Below are 21,656 nucleotides of genomic sequence, written 5' to 3'. Positions count from 1 at the left end.
TTTCTAATTCCTGCCCTCCCACCCGCCTCCACTTGTGGTGTAGATCCCCGAAGGGGAGAGGGAGGCGAAAAGCCCGTTCCCAAAGGGGCAACTAGCTAAATTCAGCAGCAAATTACGAGGTGGAAAGCCGCCCCATTTCTGGGAGCCTCCCATTACCTGGGGGGTGGGCAGTGTACTAAACGGGCTAACATTTCTGGTGAGGGGGAGAGGGGGCTCAGGACCCTGAGCCCAGCCGGCGAGGGATTGAGAAGAGCTAGGGTTCTAGGGTTTGCCCATCCCAGCCCCGCCTCTCACCCGCCGAGTGACCTTGTGCCGATTTCCTCAAGGATCTGGGCCTCTGTTTTCCGTAGACTGTGGTCTAATAATAGTCCCGGCCTCATTGGGTGGTTCTGAGGGACTGAACGAGTTAATAATACGAGTCACGTAGAATGGCGCCTGGTCTGTTGTAAGGGTCCAATAAGTGCGAGCTGTAATTATGGGGAGTGGTGACTGAAGAGTTCGTATCTGGGCCTCAATTTCCCCGTTTATGAAGTTGAGCGGGTTGCACTGGCCCAGCCTCCGAGGTTCCGGCTCTGTGACTCTAGTTCAGTAGTCAGACAGGCAGAGGGTGTGCTCTTGGCTCTTGCACTTCTTGCTGATTGACATGGGTAAGTTAATCTTTCCAAGCCTCGGTTTCTTCTCTCAGATAGAGGTGATTGTCTGACTCATAGGGCTGTTGTAGGAATTCGTTTGTTCAATAGACACCTGCCACATATCAGCTGTGGTGCTGAGAATGTGATTGATCGTGATGCCAGTTGTTATACAAGAGACAGATGTGAAACGGAACCGAATACATTATTCACACGTATGAGACGTGGTGGTGGGCAGGAAACAGCAGAATGTTGTGATAATGAGTCAGTAAAAATTATTGGGCCTCTGCTCTGTGTTGGGCACTGTTCTAGGCACAGGTGTACAACAGGGAAAAAGTCAGACAAAATCTGGCCTTGTGGAGCTTACCTTGTAGAGAGGGGAGAAAGACAATAAACAAGGGCTTCCCTGGTGGCGCAGTGGTTGAGAATCTGCCTGCCAATGCAGGGGACACGGGTTCGAGCCCTGGTTTGGGAAGATCCCACATGCCGCGGAGCAGCTGGGCCCGTGAGCCACAACTGCTGAGCCTGCGCGGCTGGAGCCTGTGCTCCGCAACAAGAGAGGCCGCGATAGTGAGAGGCCCGCGCACCGCGATGAAGAGTGGCCCCCACTCGCCGCAACTAGAGAAAGCCCTCGCACAGAAACGAAGACCCAACGCAGCTAAAAATAAATAAATAAATAAAGTAGCTATTAATTTAAAAAAAGGCAATAAACAAGACAATACGGAAAATACATATCATGTTAGATGGGGATAAGTACTATGGAAAAAATAAAGGAAGCGGGTGGAGAATGCGGCTTCAGAGGGGTCATGGAAGGCCTTGCTGAGAAGGTGGTGTCTGAGCAAAGATGCGAAGGGGGCAGGGGAAGGAGCCTTGAGGCTCTCTGGGCAGAGTACCCAGCAAGCACAGAGTGGGGTGGGGAGGATTCCTCTTAAGAAGGTCAGTCAGGGAAAAGCCCTGTGAGGATGCAGCGTTTAAGACAAGACCAGAAGAAGGAGTCAGCTCCCAAAAGAAGATGGGGAAGAGCCTTCCCGGAAGAGAGAGGAGACAAATAATGCCACTAGCTCTCAACCCAGGGTGATTTTTGCCCACGAGGGAACATTGGCAACGTCTGGAGACATTTTTGCTTGTCACAAGTGGGCAAGTGCTCCTGGCGTCTAGTGGATAGAGGTCAGGGATCTGCTAAACTTACAATGCATAGGACCGCCTCCACAGCAAAGGATCATCCACCCAAAATGTCCATCGTGATGAGATATTGCGAGAAGCTCTCTATGGGAAATCCTGAGGTAAATGTAGTGGTTTAAAAGAACACAAATTTATTATCTTACAGTTCTGGAGGTCAGTAGTCTAACACGGGTCTCACTGGGCTAAAATCACAGTGTTGGCAGGGTTATAGTCCTTTCTGGAGGCTCTAGAGGAGAATCCGTGTCTTTACCATTTTCCAGGTTCTGGAGGCTGCCCGCATTTCTTGGCTTGTGGCCCCTTTGTCCGTCTCTAAAGCCAGCAGCGTTGTGTCTCTGTGACCGTTCTACTGTAGTCACATCTCCTTCTGACCAGCCGGGAGAGGGTCTCTGATTTTAAGGATCCATGTGATGAGATTGGGCCCACCTGGGTAATCCAGGATACTGCCCCCATCTCAAGGTCCTTAACCTTGATCACACCTGCCAAGTCCCTGTTGCCATGTAAAGTGACATACAGCTTCTAGGGCTCAGGATATGGACATCTTTGGGAGGCCATTATTCTGCATACCATAGTCGCTGGGTTGGAAGGTCAAGATTGAGAGGGAAAGTGGTAGGAGTTAGAGGATGGTGGTGAAGTGCCTTTTTTTTTTTTTTTTTTTAACATTTTCAAGCAATTTAATTTTTCTTTTTGTTTATTTGTACTTTTATTGCATTGAAGTCTGAAGGGGAATTATTTATTCAGGGAACACGTAAGGAGTGCCAGGCGCGTGCTGGCGCCCTGAGATGGGAGCATGCTCAGTGCGTTCAGAGAACACCAAGGCGGCGTGGTAGCTGCAGCTCAGTGACTGGCAGAGCGGTGGCAGGTGAGCACTAATCCAGGGCTAGATCAGGTGAGGCCCGTGGACCGGCAGGGCGGAGACTCTGCTGAGGCGGGGGAGCGAGTTCAAGGCTTCGCGTAGAGAAACGACACGCTCTGACTTCTGGCCGCCGAGTAGGGGCCGGGCAGGAGCAGACAGACTTAGCAGGATGCCAGTTGCAGAGCACCCAGGACCAGCGCTGGCAGGCAGGTAGGGGGAAGTGGTGGGATTGGGGGTATCTTGAAAAGGAGGGTTGTTGTTGAGATTTGCTGATGGATTGGATGCGCCGTGGTGAGTGACGTGGAAGGAGGAGGAGTCAGGGATGACGGCGGTTTGAATCCCATCTCTACCAGTGTGCTCCCTTTGTGCCCCGCACCAGTGCCTTCCCCTTTTTTGGGTACAGATTCCTCATCTGTAAGGAATAACGATGAGGAAGCAGCATCTACCTGGTTGGGAAGTTGCAGCGGAATTGGCATGTTAAGTGGCTGCCTCAGAGAAGGCGTTCAGTAAGTGATGACCTTGTTCGGTTGTCATGGTAGCTTGTGGTCTTCTACTTGGGAAAGTGAGCTGCAAAGAGATCGCCTCCCCAGCCAGTAAGAGGCCGTGGCTGGACTGCATTATCTCAGGGGTGTTTGGGGCACCATGTTTCTTAAAACGTGGTCCACTGGTTGAGAGGCCAGGTTTCTGTGTTACTAATACTGCCTCTCTGCCTCAGTTTTCTCATCTGTAAAAGGGAATAGGGAATTCCCTGGCGGTCCAGTGGTTGGGACTCGGCACTTTCACTGCCGTGGGGCCGGGGTTCAGTCCCTACTTGGGGAACCAGGATCCCTCAAGCTGCGCAGCTTGGCAAAAAAAAAAAAAAAAAGGAAAGGAAAAAAATGGGAATAATTTTTAATTTAGCAGTTCAGAGGGGTGTTGTGAGGATTAAATAGGTTAGTACGTGGAAAACGCTTAGAACAGTGCTTGATGTATTTTAAGTTTTCATTAAGTGTCTGCTGGTGGTGGTGGTGAAATAACGAGGGCCTCAGTTGTCCGAGGTGAGGTGCTGCAGCAGGCATTTTAAAAACTATGCTTCTAATGGTTACTCTAGAGCAGCGGTTCTTACCAGGGGACAGATGTCTGGGGATATTTTTGGTGGTCACGACTGGCGGGGGCAGTGCGGCAGGCAGCTAGCGGGGGAGAGACCAGCGATGCTGCCCGACGTCCTGCGATGCTGCCCAACGTCCTGCGCCGCCCGGGCCCCTCCCCGCCGCAGAGGACGGCCCCGCCCCAGAGGGCAGTGGTGCCAGGGTTGAGAAACCCTGCTCTTTGCCAGCCTGCTAAAAGACATCTGAGATAGGTGCTACTTTTCTTTCCAGTAAATGGTTTTTGATTGTCAAATTTCAAACAACAGAAAAAATAGTACCAAATCCAGATTCAGCAGTTTTTTAAAAGTTTTACCACATTTTTTCACCGGTTCCTCATCCTTCTCCACCACCCCCCCACCCCGTTTTTTTATTTTTGACTGAATATTTTAAAAATAAATCCCAGGTCCCAGATATTTTCTCCTACGTATTTCGTTATGCACCTATAAAACAACAGACATTTAATAACCACAATGCCGTTATCATAGCTAACAAAGCTTTTGTTTTGTTTTTTTATCATAGCTAACAAAGTTTTTACAGTGATTCTTTGGTATCATCTAGTAGTCGGTTCATAATCAGATTTCTCTGATTGTTCCAGAAGTGTTCTTTTACAGTTAGCTTGTTTAAATCAGATTCTGAATGTGACTATGAATCTTCAGTCTGAAATTCTTCCCATTTTTTTACGTAAGGCTACTCAATCATTGTCACACCACCCAGTAAATAATGAAACTAGGACTTAGCCAAGGGCACTGGGTTTCAGGGCAGCACTCTTCACCACCGAGCTGGGGCCCTGTGGGGACAGTGTGTAGGCCCAGAGGAGACGCAGAGGAGACAGTGCCCTGGGTGGACGCAGTCCAGGATTTCAGATCCTGGACTGGCCACTTTACGAGTTACTCAACTCTTCTGGGCCTTGATTTTCTTGTTAAATGAGGAAAAGGGTGGAAGACCCACCTGGCAGGGCTGTTGTGAGGATTAAATGAGATTAACTGTAAAGACAGCAGGTACTCACCACGGTCAAAGACATCGCGGCAGCATATGCCCCTGCGTCCTCATCTTAGAAACATGACAGCACAGCCTCCGACTTCTTTTCAGGGAGTACATGGGGATTTGAAGCAGAACTTAGGAATAAGGCTGCCCTCTGAGAGTTTAAAAAAGAGAAGTTGGTATAGGGTGATGGTGAAGAACATGGGTTCAAGTTCTAGGCTCTACCATGCCTTCACTGGGGGACCTGGCATTTTTAAAAACTTGAAAAATATTTATATTTTTGCTTTTTGATGTGCCCAGCCCAGTACTAGGTTCAGGAGTCACCAGTTGCTAATAGTCGTGTCCCTTCCTCATCCCAGAGACAAGTCACCTTCCAAATGGGGGCACAGGCACATCCATAAATAATTATAACACCAGGCAAACTGCTAGGGAAGTATTTGTTTGTGCCGCAGTTTCCAGGGAGGTGGTGAGATTACTTTTTCTGTTTCAATTTACCTTTTTCTTTCCCCTGCTCAAGAAATACAAATATGTGAGAAATAACGATGAGAATAATGGTTAACACTTGGGTGCTTGCTACGTGCCAGGCTCTGTCTCTGTGTCTTCCTTATTTGATTATCCCAGCAATCCTGTGAGGCAGGCATTGTTGTAATAACCATCTTACAGTGAGGAAACTCAAGCTTTGAGGGGCCTGGGATTTATCTGGAGACCCTTAGCTGATTGGTGAAGCCAGAGTACCTGCTCATTCGTTACTTTAAAAAAAAAAAAAAAAAAAAGCTCCAGAAATAGAGATTGTGGTGCCCATTTCACTCTTGGGTGATGCAGAACTTTTCACACCCATCCACCCACACATACCCACACACATTATGTTGATTTAAAAACATTCTTCATGGAATGAGGTGGAAGGATGTTTAGGACATTTTTTTTTTTTTTTTTTGGCTCTATTGGGTCTTCATTGCTGCGTGCAGGCTTTCTCTAGTTGCGGCCAGCGGGGGCTACTCTTTGTTGCGGTGCGTGGGCTTCTCATTGCGGTGGCTTCTCGTTGTGGAGCATGGGCTCTAGGCGCGCGGGCTCTAGAGCGCAGGCTCAGTAGTTGTGGCGCATGGGCTTAGTTGCTCCGCGGCATGTGGCATCTTCCCGGACCAGGGATCGAACCCGTGTCCTTTGCATTGGCAGCCGGATTCTTAACCACAGTGCCACCAGGGAAGTCCCGGATGTTTAGGACTTGATAGGAGGTGAAGAGGCACTTGTGTCGCTCACTGAGCATTTCCCCGGGCTGAGGCTCACTGTTAAAGCACCCACGTTGCAGACCCCTCCACACTGCTCATTATCAGTGACCCGCTCTACCAAACAGTAACAGTTTGGAGCATATTCCTCCAGATTCTTTTCGACTCTTACTCTTTGCCAGGCGCTGTCCTGGGATTTTGGGGCACAGAGTGCAGAAGACAGAGTCCCTGCCCTTGTGAGGCCCACTTTCTAGTGGGGAAGAAGAACAGTTGACCCTTGAACAACACGGATTTGAACTGTGCAGGTCCACTTATGCGGATTGTTTTCAGTAGTAAATACTACAGTGCTACATGATTTGCACTTGGTTGAATCCACAGATGTGAAACTTCAGATACGGAGGGACCACTATAAGTTATACTCAGGTTTTCAACTGGTGGGAGGTTTTCAACTGCACCCCTAACCCTCATGTTGTCCAAGGATCAGCTGCATATGTCGGAAGTGATGAGATAAGATGTATAGAGAGTGACGGGGGCGTGCTCGTTTACCCAGGGTAGTCATTGGTGAGGATTAAGCAGGGGCCTGAATGCAGTGAGAGGGGCCCTGGGCTGTCTGGGGGGAAAGATGTCTCAGGCTGAGAAAGCAGCAAGTCGGCAAGCGTGAAGACCTGGGCTGACAGTACGTTTGCATTTTAGTTACTGTCAAGGGAACCACTGTGACAGGAACCCAGGGAGCAAGAGGAGGGGGTGGGGAGTGAGAGTGGATCCGCGCATAGGGACCCCGTCATGTTGGGCCTTGTAGTCCATAGGAGGGCCTTCGGGTTTTACTCAGCTTGTGGAGGGAAGATGTACTACCTGTGGGCTCGTACTGTACGTGGTCATGTCAGGGAAGCTCCATGGATTGAACGTGATGTGGGTTTTAAAAAGTGAGTAGTTTTTCTGTGTGGATGTAGTGGTGGGAAGGGAGATTTTATTTATTATTTATTGTGTCTCATGTATTAGCCTGAGGGCTGCTGAGGACGCAGGCAGCCCCAGCCCGTGGTGATAAGCGTGGCCATGGAACCATAGATGAGCATTGTGGTAGGTCTTGGTGGGGACATGTGTGGGGACAGTGCACAGTGAACTCTTATGGCTACAACGTGATGAAAGGACAGTAAAGGTTTCTTATTGATTTTAATAGCTGCTCTCTCAGGAACATTCCAGAGAACTCAACCAACAGTCATTTAAATAAGGGTTCACTTTTTCCTCATATAACAAGTTCAGCAGCTCAAGGATATCACAGAATTGGGTCAGAGTGTGCAGTTCTTTTGGTCTGCTTCGTGTGGTCACGAGATTGCTGCATCATCTGCTGTCTTTGCGTCCTCGCGGAAGCACCCTGAAAGCGGGGGCCGGCCGCAACAAGGAGGTGGTTCTTGTCCTCCTCCCTTTGGTCAAAGAGGAAAATCTTTCCTGGAAGCTCCTTGGCCAGTTTGTCCTTACGTCTTTGTGTCCAGAACTAGGTCATTGACTGGGTTAGTTGGGATTAAGGTTGGCTGTAAATAATAGGAAAATTCTATAAATATATGAGACTTAAATGAGCTTGAAATTTATTTCTGACTCACAATCAAAAAGTCTGGTGGCAGTCCAAGCTGGTGTGACACTCTAGGTGTTAGGGTCCCAGGCTCTTACACATTGTTTTCTGTTTGGCCTCCATCCTGCCCTCCCCATTCTCAGGTTACCTCAAGGCCCCAAGATGGCTGCTGAAGCCCCAGCCATCCTAGCCCCATTCTAAACAGGAAGGAAGGATGAAGGATGTGACCCCATCTCCCCATAAGGACACTTCTAGAAGTCACACACACCACTCCCACTTGGATTTCACTGGCCAGACATTAGTCTCATGGTCATATCCAAATGCGCAGGTGATTCAGAAATACCTTTACCGGGGGTTCATGTGCACAGATGAAAACCAGAGGTTATGAGCGGCAGTATAGCCCAGTGCAGGAGCTCTTAACCTGGGGCCCATCTGGCATTCAGGGCAGGTCCATGAATTTGGATGAGAAAAATAACATCTTTATTTTCACCAATCCCTAACTCAAATTTAACTTCTCTTCTATTATGAATTACATTTATACATAATAGCACATTATAGCGTATTATAAATAGTGTCAGCAAAACCTATGACTCCGTCCCCGGTGGTAACGATGACTCCTCAGAGCTCATTTCAGCTGTTGCAAATGCTTCTAGTGCCGTTTCTGCTCACCTCTGTTTCAAAGTTGTGGTCATTTAAAAACCTGCTGAGGGGTTCATAGTGCACCCCCCAGCTGAAAGACACCAGAAAACAGAAATACGAATTGATAGTGTTGGCTCAGGGCCAAGTGGCTGGGGTTCCAATCTTGCCACCGGAGAGCTGTGTGAGGTTTTGTTTTCTCTGCCACAAAATGGGTGATCCTGTGGTTACCTCACAGATGTTGTGAGGATCAAATGAGTGAAAACGTTGGCACCTAGTGAGTACCAAGGAAATGTTTGCAATTATTACTCTGTCCCTGTGAGAGAAGGGAAGAGAGACGTGGGTGGACAGCTAGCCAGCTGCTGCCCGTGTCCTTGAAACCTGAACGAAAATCGGCGTGCTGTCCACCGAGCGAGGTTGCCATGGCTGCCATTACTCTCCTTCCTCTGGTGCCAGGCTGTTCCCAGTATCATGTCACTTTGTGCTCACAAAGTACGAAGGATAGGTATTATTACAGTCCCCCATTTCACAGATGAGAAAATTGAGACTCAAAAAGGTACAAAGGGTGGCCCAGGATCCCACAGCTAATGTGAAAAGCAGCTTCGCCTTGAACCCAGATAGTGTATCTAAAGCCCGCCCTGTTGCTGCCTTTCTTAAGTGTTCACGGTGCCATTTATGCTGAAGAAACCAGCAGCTATTCTTAAAACCAAAACCGGAATCTCCAAAGACGGCAGTGGAAGGAAGGGGGCTCTCCACCATGGCAGAGTTGGCCTGGTTCTCCTGGGCCGGTTCCCTGGGCATCGTTCCTAAATGACAGTGTGATGCTGAGATTAATAAGAGTCAGGGCATCTGGCTTCTGGACACGGCTCTGCACCTTCCACCAAGTGACAGCTTCTCTGCATATCAGCGTGCTCGCCTTTAAAAGGGAGGGTTCTAGTAACACTGCCAGCCTCAGAGCACGGTTCTAAGGAGCGAATGTATTAATTATCCGTGTCAAGCACTTGAATGCTGCCAAGCACATAGTAAGCAATCAGTAAATGCTAGCGGCTGTTGTTACTGTCATTATGATTATCCCCTGCCAGCATCCTGTGCCCTGGCCCACGTGTACTTTTCCCTGTAGCCCAGCTGAGAGAAGAACACAGAGATTAAACTTGAAGGGGACAGAGAAACAGGCAACTAAGTCAATACTTACTCCGATATATTCTTGAGGAAAATTTCAGACATACAGAACATCGAAGGACTAGTACAAGGGCCAGAAAACTACAGCCTGTGGGCCAGATTCGGCCCCGCAGCCTTGCAGGTGTGGTTTTATTGGAATGCAGTCATGCCCACTTGCTTACATATGGTCTGGGTCTTTGGCTGTTTTTGTGCTACAGAGACACAGTTGAGTAGTTGAGATAGAGACCGAGTGGCCTGCAAAGCTGAAAATACTTACTTCCTGGCAATTTACAGAAAGTCTGCCCACCTCTAGACTGGTACAGTGGGCAGCTGTGTGCTTCTCGCTCAGACTCACTGAGGGTTCGTGTTCACCATGTTTAGTCGTTCATCTGTTTCTATAGGTCTGCCTTTATATACATTTAATTTGGGGCTAAAAATAAGATGCAGGCCTGTAGTCCTTAATCTGAAGATCCTTTTACTACCAGGATGGTGAGTGCTCGGACTACCTCAAGCCCAGGTGGTCCAAAAACCCAGTGACGGGGTATGAAAAGTGCGGTGTGTGTGTTTTTCTGAGGTGAGGCCACTGTAGCATTTCTTGAGGTTCTCATCACTGTGATTCCCAAAGAGAGTCTTAACCCCTTAAACCAGAGGGGATGCAGGACGCCAGTCACTTGCAGACCTCTTCGCAGCCGCGTGGGGCCTGGGAAAGAATAGGCTGAGGGAGCCCTTGCTGCTCTCCTTGACCTGGTCCCTCCTTATTCTTTCCTTCATTCCGGGAGTGGGAGGAGGATTCCCGCTTGGCCTGGCACGGCTTACTCACCCTTGAGGGCGTCGCCTTCCACTCACACACGAGCTCACTGCGTTCCGGCTGCAGCCCTGGGGGCTTGGCAGGAGCGGCCCTGTGGTCAGGATGGAGACACAGGAAGAGGGGTTTCCCAGTCGCACGGCCGCAGCTGGGCTTGGGCCTCAGCGCGCTCAGTGCTCGCTCAGGCAGGTTTCTGTGCCTCCGTGGTGGGGGAGGGGTGGCGCTACTCACGCTCCCGGGGCCGAGAGGGTCAAACGAGGTCCTAACGCAACAGGCTGAGCCTGAGACCCGCTGTGTGTCAGCGGGGTGTGTGAGGTTCCGAGGGTCACCACAGCAAAGCATCACATCTTTGGTGGCTTAAAACAGCCAGTGTTCTCTCTCAGTTCCGGAGGCCACAAGTCTGAGATCAAGGTGTCAGTAGTGTTGAATCCTTCGAGAGGCTGTGAGAAGAGCTGTCTGAGCCTCTCCCCGAGCTTCTGGCTGCCGCCATTGTGGCATTGTTTGTTCTGTTATCACTGTTAGCCAGCAGTCCTGGTTACGGCCCCGCTCTACACCGTCTGAGCTGTGTGACCCTTGGAAGGGACTTTCGTTCCCTGAGCCCGTTTCCTCTTTTCTGCGGCAGGGCTTGTAACCCTCTGCTGGTTGTGAGCGTTAAATGAGGCAGTGCAAGTGAGCGCTTGGGCTGGGACTGGGCCCAGAGTAAGCTGGGGACGTGGCTGCCGCTGGTAGCGTCCAAGGCGCAGTGTGTTAGCCTTGCTGAGCGCAGCAGGGGGCAAAAGCAGGAGGAGGGTGGGGACGGTGGGGAGGCGGGCGCAGTGGTCCTCCAAAGTGCCACGAGGGGTGTTGGCTCAGTGAGACCCAACGGATGCTTTTGCTGAGGCTGCCGCTGCCATTGTAATTTAAATGACTCAAGGTCACAGGGTGACTTGGTAGACTTGCCAAGTTATTACTCAGCACCCCACACATGTTTAGGAGGCTTCCAGGGCCTGACTGGGTCCCGAGGTGTCAGACTCCCTTAAGTCTGGACTTGCTAACATTCTCCCTTCCTTTCCTTGTTCTCTCATTAGCTTCGCCTCAACAGCATCAAGAAGCTGTCCACCATCGCCTTGGCCCTCGGGGTCGAAAGGACCCGCAGTGAGCTTCTGCCCTTCCTTACAGGTACGGGGGACTCCTGGGGCCCAGGTCGAGTGGGGGCTCCCGGGGGTGGTTCCTGCCAGGTAAGAGAAGCCCCTCTGGATTTAACAAGCTGTTTTTAAGTGCCGTGTGCTGGGTGCTGGGCCTGGGGCAGGGACTGGTGAAAAGCGCTCTGGAGGCAGATAGAGCCAGCTTTGAATCGAAGCCCCAGTAGTTAGAAGCTGGTGACTTTAGGCGAGTTACCTCACTGTTCCGTAGAGTTCTTATGTGTAAAATGGGCATAGTCGACATGCGATGTAGCATTGATGTGAACATTCAATAATAACAATAACAGCTAACGCTTATTGTATATATACCATGTGCCCGGTGGTGTTCTAAACCCTTTCTTGTGAGGATTGAGTTCGTTCACATAGCGCTGTGCTCAGTAAATGTACACCACCATCGTTGTCCAAGTTAATCTCACAGTAACTCCTTAAGGTAGGTAAGACTGCTGCCCCCATTTTATAGATGAGGAAACCGAGGCGTGGAGAGGTGAGGTAACTTATTTGGTCCTACAGTTAGGAGGTGCCCCAGAGGGGATATTTATCAAGGCACGCTGGCTCCAAACTGGACAGTGTTGGGTAATGACTCATAGCACAGACTTGGGCCCCAACTACCTGGGCTCAAATCCTAGCTCTACCACTTTCTAGCTGTGTGACCTTGGGCGAGATATTTCACATCTGCCCGCCTCTGATTCTTCACGTGTGAGAAGGGCATTAACAGTACCACCTAGTATGAAGATGAAATAAGACCCCCTGTGAAGTGCTCAGCATGTGGTAAGCGCTGCTCAGGTGTTAGCGATTAGGCAGTTCCTGCGCTCTCCTGTCTGTGAAGATGTACTTAAAGCCCTTGACACAGTGTCTGATACAGACTGGATCACTGGTGAATGGTAGATCCTCTGTTCCCATCACTCTTATTATGACTTCGTACTTCATACTAATTAAAATCGCCAGTAAAGGCTCAGAGTTAGCTGTGCTTTGTCCCTAGTGAAACTCTTTCATCTCTGATCCTCTCACTTGGGCCTAGTGATGGTGCTGGTGGGGGGGGGGAGGCAGGGAGTCTCACCCCCTCATCATTTCACAATGGGGGAGTTGAGGCTTGAGGGGATGTGCGGGGACTTGCCCACAGTCGCAGCTGATGACTGAGGAGCTCAGGGGTGTCTGCCTCTGGACACCACGTGGGGAGGAGGCATCTGCACACGTGACATTGAGCAGATGACCTCAAACCAGTGGCTTCCACTGGTGAACTGTTGGAGAGACTTGAAGGCTTTAGAACGCTGAGACCCGGACGGCCTCGGGGGCAAGGGGTACAGGGAGTGTGGTACGGCAGTGTAAAGCAGTGGCTGAAAAGTTGTAGAGAAAAGAGTTGGAAGGACCTGGGTGTGAAACCCTGCTGGGCACACGTGGCTAAGCCATCCCACCTCTCCCAGCCCCGGCTCCTTCTCCGCAGAGCGGGATAAAGCAGGCCCTAACTCACAGGGGGGCTGGAGGGTCCGGTGGTCCGCGCAGCACGTGCTTCTGGTAGCTCTTCGGTGGAGGTGGCGGGGAGGCTGCCTGGGGGGCAGCCGGCAGGAGTGAGCGGCGAACGGAGCCAGGATTGAACGTGGTGCTTTGCCTGATGAGGGCCGCAGGGAGAGACGCAGGGGCAACGTGCAACGTTAGGGTGGAGGTTGACAGGTCTGGGCCAGAGAGGCCGGGAGGGCAGTTGTGTAGAGGTGGGAAGGGTGGAGATCTGAGGTGCTGGCAGGTCCCGTATATTTGGCTTTCAGGGATGCAGCTTGGCCAAGGGGTCTGGACTGGGGGTTGAGTTGAGTAGGAGTTGAGGGTGTCCTAAGGTCTCCAGGAAAGGAACAGAGCAGGGAGGCGATCTGAGCCGTCCACAGGGGGAGCCGGCGAAACCGAGGCTGGGAGGGAGCCTGAGAGCAGGACACGCCAGAGCCACGCCGCCGGAGTTTACTAAAGCACTAACTCTCGTGCTGGGCCCCACGCTGAGCTCTTCACAGAAAGCAGTTATTTCCCCTCAGTCTCAGAACAACATTGTTGTTGGATTTGGGGGATGAGAAAAGAGTCTCAGGCCGGGTGAATTGCCACACACCCAGCCAACGGTAGAGCAGGATTTGAACCTACCACAGGATGGGCATATGCCTTACGTAAACTCAGGGAGCTGAGATGCCAGCCTAGACGCGAGGGATGCTAGCGTCTTCTGCCATAGTCGTTGCCATCGCCTCAGCGAAGGGAGGGTGGAGCTCGAGAAGGGCCTTTGGATTTAGGTGTTAGGACGGAGCAGTTCTCTCTGCGCACGATCATCCCTTCTTTCAGCAAAGTTGAGCGGATTGAGTGCCCACTGTGTTCATCTCTGGCAGAAGCTGGGGCACAGAGAGGAGCCAGTCCTGGACTCGGGTGATCATAGCTCGTGGTGAGGTCTCTGATAAGGGGGGCCTGGTTGGGCAGTGAGCCTAGAGAAGGGACCTGACCTGTCTGGGTGGCATCCTGGAAATCTTCCAGGAAGGAGTAGCTAAGCCAAGTGTCGAAGGACAGAGAAGACTTTCTCAGGCTGAAGAGAGCGAAGTTCCTGGCAGCGAGAACAGTGCTGAGGGTAGAAGCAAAAAGAGCTCCCGTTTACCAGGCTCTGCACTTGTGCACATGGTCTTATTTGCTCCTCACTCTGACCGTCGCTGCGGGCAGAGGTGACTGGCACCATTTTACAGGTGTGGAAACTGGGATGCAGGGAGGTGGTCTCACTCCCCCAGCGTCCCACACCTAGTCACGGGCACTCTGCCACCTGCCCCCAGCCTCTGCCTTCATCTCTGCCCACCCCGCTGGAGGGCGGCTGCCAGTTTGAGGGAGCGGAGTGGAGCCTGCTTGTTCCCAGCTTGGGTTACTGAAGCCTGGGGTCATACGTGGGGTGGAACCGTCACCCTGTCTGTCTCGTCCCGCAGATACCATCTACGATGAGGATGAGGTCCTCCTGGCCCTGGCGGAGCAGCTGGGCACCTTCACCACTCTGGTCGGAGGCCCCGAGTACGTGCACTGCCTGCTGGTGAGTCTGGAAGGTGGGGAAGGCCCCTGCCTGCCCCTGGCAGGGTCAGACCCATGGTCCTGGCAGCCAGGGCGGGGAGGGGAGAGTGCAGGAGAGGCTGGGGTCATCTTCTCGGAACAGCTGGGCCTTGGACATTCACTTTAATCCGGCAAGTCAGCAGTGACATTTAATACATCAGCACGAAAACGCGGGTGTCTTCCTTACCGTTGACTGGGCGTGCCTGACCAGCGCCAGGCCCCCCCTGGCACTCCACGCGTGAGGCTTTCAGTTTGGAGTTAGGCTGGGTTCTTCTACTGATTGCTGTGTGACTTGTAAGTTACTTAACCTCTCTGTGCTGTACTTCCCTTATCTGTAGAGGGAGAGTCATTAAAACTTACCTAGAGAATCGACTCAGGAAGCCCTTAGCACAGCACTTGGCATGTAGTGAGTGCTCACAGATCTTAGCTCCGTTGTCATGAATGCCATATGTTGTGAGGTCGTGTCCACCCTTTGGGGTAGAGACAGCCGCCTGGAGCAACGAGAGGTTCCGCGTCGAAGGTTGCACGGCTAGCGAGTGGCAGAGCTGGGGTTCCAGGTGTGTCCTGTTGACTCTCCCCCAGGCCCCACCCACTTCCTGCCTGTGTGACCCTGTGCTGGGTGATGGCTGGGGACAGAGATGGTCAGATACTGATAGCAGCTGCTGTTTGGGAGAAGAGAAGGGAGGAAGTGCTCCAGTCCTGTGACCTGGGTTGAAAGAACCTTGGAGGTTGCTCAGTTTTCACTGTTCTTCAGAGCCGTGGAACAGCTCTGCCTCCTTTTTTTTCCTCCCAATAATTCTTTCATGGTTCCTGAAGGCATGTTATCATACTCTGGCATCTGCACTTGATGGTGTTTTACAGTTACTGTCAGCAGGCTTTGTTCCTTTTAGTGGTATGTGAAATAATGTGCTTCTTATTGGGGTCTTGGATTTGAGCAAATATGGTCATTTGTTTTCTTCCAAACACGCATTAAGCATTAACTCTAAGAAACTGTGATAATTATCATTAGAGTCTGGTATCCTGTCTCTCATCTGAGTGCACATGTATAATTTGTATATGTACACACAGAAAATTGTATGTGAATGAGGTCATTTCATACATTTTATACAGAACAGGATTGCTTAACACCAGGAACGTGATGAGGTCCCTGGACCTACCTGAAAGGGGTCCCTTGAACTCCATGGAACTGTCTGCAGCCCGTGGTGTTTATCAGTCTTTCTGAGGAGAGAATTAATAGCTTTCAGCAGCTTCTCAGAGGACTCAGGAGCAGAGAACACTGTTGAGTACCCCACAGCTTCAACCAGAGCCACAGGCCTGCAGACAAACGGCTGGAACCCGGGGTCCTTCCCCTGCCGAGTCAGGGTCTTCCGCTGATCATTCCCAATGAGGGAAGCCCCTGTCACCCCATGCTTCTGTTTGGGGAGCAGTCCCGTGTGACCTCTGGGACTGGTGTCCATGAGGATCCTCTGGGCCAGGCAACACCGGGAACCCGCAGGCAAGTCAGGTCAGGATAGCTTCAGCTCACTCAGCACCTGCAGTGTGTGTTCTCAGTGCCTCGTGTACAGTAACGCATTGTGTCCTGCAGCGACCCTGTGAGACTCGTGCTGGTGTCCCTTCACAGATGAGGAAACCGAGGCACAAGCTGGGCAGAGGCAGAGCCAGGGTTTGAACCCAGGCCCCCAACTCGTCGCCACTACCACTCTTCTGTACCATCTTCAGAGGGCTCCTGGTTGCCCCACAGGCTGATCCAAGCTGGAAAAAAGGGAAACCAGGGGCCCTTAGAACCCAGAAGAGGCGGCTAATCTGGGTTAGATGGGATGGGGGAGCTGTCGAGGAGGAGCTCCTGGAGGAGGTGGAGTTTGACAAGTTATGGGAAATGGCTCTTTTGCAACCTGTTCATTCCATGAACATGAGCAAGGCCTGTGGGCTCCGGGAACCCAGAGGTGTGTCAGACCTGATCCCGGCCCTTGTTCTCTGCAGTGTGAGTGAGATGGAATTTCACAGAGATCCGTGTAGCTATAGTGTGAGGATTTTTTCTGTATCAGCAGCTCTTAACCCTTTTGGAATCATGGGTCCCTTAGATGAAAACTCCAGGCCCGCTCCTCAAATGAGTGTAGATGATTTTAGGAGGTTCACGCCTTTCCCCCTCCTCGGGTTTGAGAGCCCCACCCTCCATCGCACAGAGGCCTCATGGCAATGGGTCTTCGTTATGCAAAAGCATCATTTGGGGTTTCCTCAATGTGCACCTTCCTGGGCCCTGCCCCCAGAGTCTGATTCTTTAGGTCTGTGCTGGGAGAGGCCTCCTAGGTGATCCTGCTGTGGGTGGTCTGGGAACCACACTGTGAGAACCTCTCCCTGCAGTAACCCACTGGGGCAGAGGCCCTTGGGTGATGTAACTACTGCTTAGCCTTGGTCCCCACCCCAGGCCTCTGTGATCGTGACAGGTTACCATAAGTTCCACTTACAGTCACTTGCTAAGTATTAATCAATTATTAATCAATATTTACTGAGTGACTCTAAGTGGAAGATTGAGTGCCTCCTGTGTGCCAGCCTGGGTAGTGGGAAAAGAAGGAAATAAGAGGAAACTGGTCCCTGCAGGACCCGTGACACCACGTCTGCAGCCACACCTCTGTGAGCCAGTCGTGCGCCCAGAACCCTACGACAGCGTGTCCCTGTGACACAGGCCGCACGCTGAGGGTCCCCAGGCAGGCATGGCATCACGGTTTCCTTTTGCATCATTGCCCCCTCCCTCCCTCCCTCCCTCCCATGGCCGTGTTGGGTCCCCGCCACTGCACGCAGGCCCTCTCCAGCTGCGGAGAGCGCGAGCCACTCTGCACCGTGGTGCGCGGGCCTCTCATTGCAGTGGCCTCTCCTGTTGCGGAGCACAGGCTCTAGGCGCGCGGGCTTCAATAGTTGTAGCGCACGGGCTTCAATAGTTATAGCACGTGGGCTCAGTAGTTATGGCTCGCGGGCTCTAGAGCGCAGGCTCAGTAGTTGTGGCACACAGGCTTAGTTGCTCCGCGGCATGTGGGATCTTCCCGGACCAGAGCTCGAACCCGTGTCCCCTGCATTGGCAGGCAGATTCTCAACCACTGCGCCACCAGGGAAGCCCCCATTGCCACCTTTTTAAAATGAGTTTTTAAAAATTCTGTTTTTGATTTTTTTTATCATGGTAAATTATAAATAATATTTACCATTTTTAAGTGTACTTTTCCGTGGTGTTAAGTACATTCACGTTGTGGTACAGCCATCACTATTCATCTCCAGAACTCTCTCATCTTCCCCAAAGAAACTCTGTACTCATTAACCAGTGACCGCCAAGCCCCTTACCCCAGCCCCCAGCAACCACCATTCCACTTTCTGTCTCTGTGGATCTGACTACAGACATACGTCAGAGATATTGTGGGTTTGGTCCCAGACTACCATAGTAAAGTGAATGCTGCAATAAAATGAGTCACATGAATTGTTTTGTTTCCTAGTACATATAAAAGCTGTGGTTACACTTTAGTCTATTAAATGTGCAATAGCGTTCTGTCAAAAAAAGGCACATAGACCTTAGTTAATACTTTCTCGCTAAAGAATACTAACCGTCATCTGAGCCTGCAGCGAGTTGTAGTCTTTTTGCAATAGTAACGTGAAAGGTCACTGACCGCAGGTCACCGTAACAAGTACATTAATAATGAAAAAGTTTGAAATATTGCGAGAATTACCAGAATGTGACACAGACTTGAAGTGAGCAAATGCTGTTGGAAAAATGACGTTGATAGACTTGGTAGACGCCACAGACCTTCAGTTTGTAAAACAATGCAGCATCTGCAAAGTGCAGTAAAGTGAAGCACAATAAAACGAGGTGTGCCTGTGCTCTGGACACCTCACATAAAGGAATCATTCAGTATGGAGTCTTTTGCCACTGGCTAATTTCATTTAGCATAATGTCTTCAAGGTTCATCCATGTTGGCGCATGTGTTAAATGAGGTTTTTTTCACAGATAAGAACCTGCCCCTTTTGGCTGCTTTTGGGAAACCAGATTTGCTTTTACCAGCCATGTTTCCCCGTGGTGACAGCTGACAGAGCTGGAAAGCAGCTGTACTCCCTAGACTGTATGCTCTCCAGTTTGCCCCAGTCTGTGCCTCGGTTGTCCCCACCTGTCACCTTTGCCCATTGCTTCAATTCTGTTCCCTGCATGGGCCCTGGAAGCGTTTCCATTTATCATTTCTTTCTACTTTCTTTACCTGTCAGGGCAGGTTGGACTTCAGACCGCAGATCTCCACATCTTTGTTTGAACAGATTAGGGTAAATTGAGTCTCCCTTCATTAGGTCAGTAATTCCCGAGTTGCTGCCCTGTGCCGAGAGGTCTGCTGGGGTCGGGGGACGCGGTGGTGAGCCAGTCAGATGTCCGTGAAGGAACGGGATCCCTCCAGGCCTCACAGAACAGACCCGCGAGAGTCACGAGCCTCACAGTTCCCCGTGTCAGAAACCACACCTTTGCTTTTCTCAGCCCTTTGGAGGTTCTGGAGCCAGCAGCCCGGTTTAGATCCTGGCTTGTGGCTGTTATGCTCGGGCAAGTTTCTTAGCCTGTCTGTGCCTCAGTTTCCTCTTCATAGGACCTGCTTCCTAGGATTCAGTGAGTTAGAACCAGTGCCCGCCTAGAGTCGTGGCCCTGCTCAGAACACGTAGTAAATAGATGTTCCAGTCAACATCAGTGACGATTCCTGCACTTTGAGAAGCTGGTGACAGTTGTGGCCCTCCTCAGAAAGGGACGTGTGTAACTTTGAGGTGTGTGGACCCCATCGAAGCGCCTTCAGGGACCTGTGAATGAGGTTCTCCAGGGAAGGCAGGCTGGGCGCAGGCTGGCTTGGGGGTCAGGGAAGGCCTGTTGGAGGCGCTGAGCAGCGTGGGTGGGGCGGGGGGAGGGCGCTGGCCGGTGACCTCGTGCTCTGCCCCCCAGCCACCCCTGGAGTCGCTGGCCACGGTGGAGGAGACGGTGGTGCGGGACAAGGCGGTGGAGTCCCTGCGGGCCATCTCGCACGAGCACTCGCCCTCCGACCTGGAGGCCCACTTCGTGCCGCTCGTGAAGCGGCTGGCGGGCGGCGACTGGTTCACCTCCCGCACGTCGGCCTGCGGCCTCTTCTCTGTCTGCTACCCCCGCGTGTCCAGTGCCGTCAAGGCGGAGCTTCGACAGTGAGTCCCCTGGCAAGACCCAGCCTCCTCTGCTTGGTCCCCTTCTCTCAAGCCTCGGCCCCCGCTAGGCCCATCCAGGGCCCAGAGGCCCCTGAGCTCTTCCAGCCCCCACTCCCCTCTGCCCACCCGTCAGAGACATGGTGTCTGGACACAGCCGGGTGTGAACCCAGGCGCTGCCTCTTGGTCATTGAGGAAGTGGAGATAATGATGGTTCTTCCTCCCACTGGTTAGTGTGAGGATTTAAAAGAATTGCTACATATAAAATGCTTGGAACAGAGTCTGATACACAGAAGCCCTCAACAGTGATGTGTGATGCTATCTTAGGCCTGTTTCCGGTTGGCAGATAGGAGGCCTCCTCCTCCACTACCCTTCTCCCCTTTGGCTTGATACCCCAGGGAATTGCTTGCACGTAAGACTTGGCTCCCAGAAGAATCAGTGAAAATATTTTTAACTGGATTAAAATTTTCCATTAACGTGTGTTTCCCCTCCCTCTGGACTTCTGTCCATCCACCATCTTCGTGAACCATTGAGCAGCAAGCCCAGGCCCTGAGCCATCACTCCTGCCAGAATACTGGTTTACAGCTGCCTGCAGGCACTTAGAGGGCTGCATGTGCCCCCGTGCATCTCTAACTGGAGCAGTCACTGCTGGAAGGGAAAATCTTTGAGTAGCCTCAGCCCAGCACCTTAGCCAAGCAATTTTATGTGGTCATGATAATATAATCAGTACCTACCATTCACTATAGACTTACGTGCAGAAAGGCTGCTGATTGTTTCCTGCACCTTGTCTCATTTAAACCTCACAGCGACCCAGTAGGGTGGGGACTGTTATCAGCTCCATTGTGTAGGGCTGGGAAGATTCAGAGGCCGTCGCTCGCCCAGGGTCACCCAGGCACAGCCAGGAACTGCGTGACTGCAGAGTCCGTGCTCGCCCTCCGTGGTGTTGCCTGCTGCCTTGGCATCCCAGGGGCCCCTCCTCCTGAGCCCCATCCCAACCCCCAGGTACTTCCGGAACCTGTGCTCAGATGACACCCCCATGGTGCGGCGGGCCGCAGCCTCCAAGCTGGGGGAGTTCGCCAAGGTGCTGGAGCTGGACAACGTCAAGAGCGAGATCATCCCCATGTTCTCCAACCTGGCCTCTGACGAGCAGGTGGGGTCTGCGCCGCAGCGCTCTCCTCTGTCTGCCTCCCGTGGACCCTGAGTCTGACAGGGAGCCCCAGGGCTGATGGCGCCTCTGCTGCCCTCCCCTTGTTCCCGTCCTCTCCTCAGGACTCGGTGCGGCTGCTAGCGGTGGAGGCGTGTGTGAACATCGCCCAGCTCCTGCCCCAGGAGGATCTGGAGGCCCTGGTGATGCCCACCCTGCGCCAGGCTGCTGAGGACAAGTCCTGGCGCGTCCGGTACATGGTGGCCGACAAGTTCACAGAGGTACGGGAGGGGGCTGTTGGCAGCGTCTCACAGATGGGGAGACTGAGGCCTCAGGCAAAGCGGAGGGCCCACATACAGGAGCTGGGGTTGGGGTTTAGTGAAGCCCAGGGGAATCGTCGGGTGTTTAAGCAGTAAGGTCTCGGTAATCATCCATTTGGATCTCACTTCACTTGCCAGCCCTGATTGAAGGGTTCTGAGGCCAGCTTAAGGTTCTGTGGGAGAGAACCACAGGAGCAGAGAAAGGGTAGCATGTATGTGTTCCTGACCTAATCGAACTTTATCTCCTTTTACAAAAGGGAAGACATAGTCTGTTTGCTGGGGCTGCTGTGGCAGAGTACCACAGGCTGGGTGGTACTTTTATTTCCCCACCGGTTCTGGAGGCTAGAAGTCCAAAATCAAAGTGTCAGCAGGGGTGGTTTTTCTGAGACTTCGTTCCTTGGTTGTAGATGGGTGTCTTTAATTGTGTGTCTGTGTTCTCATCTCCTCCTCTTATAAGGACTTTAGTCATTTTGGATGAGGGCTCACCCTAATGACCTTATTTTACCTTATGACCTCTTTAAAGACCCTGTCTTCAAGTACAGTCACATTCTGAGGTTCCAGGGAGGTGTGGGGTGTGTTAGGACTTCAGTGTATGAATTTCAGGGGAGATACAGTCCAGCCCCA

The 21,656-nt window shown here is 51.8% G+C and overlaps 1 protein-coding gene across 1 annotated transcript in view; it reads left to right on the top strand.

Moving 5' to 3' along the window:
- Nucleotides 1–21,656, top strand: part of PPP2R1A (protein phosphatase 2 scaffold subunit Aalpha) — a 32,700-nt gene that overhangs the window by 751 nt on the left and 10,293 nt on the right. Inside the window, exons 2-6 of the mRNA XM_059905926.1 lie at nt 11,229–11,319; nt 14,273–14,373; nt 19,339–19,571; nt 20,571–20,718; nt 20,838–20,993. Of these exons, the coding sequence (XP_059761909.1) occupies nt 11,229–11,319; nt 14,273–14,373; nt 19,339–19,571; nt 20,571–20,718; nt 20,838–20,993 (729 nt within the window). The remainder of the gene's footprint in view (nt 1–11,228; nt 11,320–14,272; nt 14,374–19,338; nt 19,572–20,570; nt 20,719–20,837; nt 20,994–21,656) is intronic.

This window comes from Balaenoptera ricei, chromosome 19 (assembly GCF_028023285.1).
Source record: "Balaenoptera ricei isolate mBalRic1 chromosome 19, mBalRic1.hap2, whole genome shotgun sequence".
Lineage (NCBI taxonomy): Eukaryota > Metazoa > Chordata > Mammalia > Artiodactyla > Balaenopteridae > Balaenoptera > Balaenoptera ricei.
Note: the sequence above shows the minus strand (reverse complement) of the source record. Positions and strands in the feature narration are given on the sequence as shown.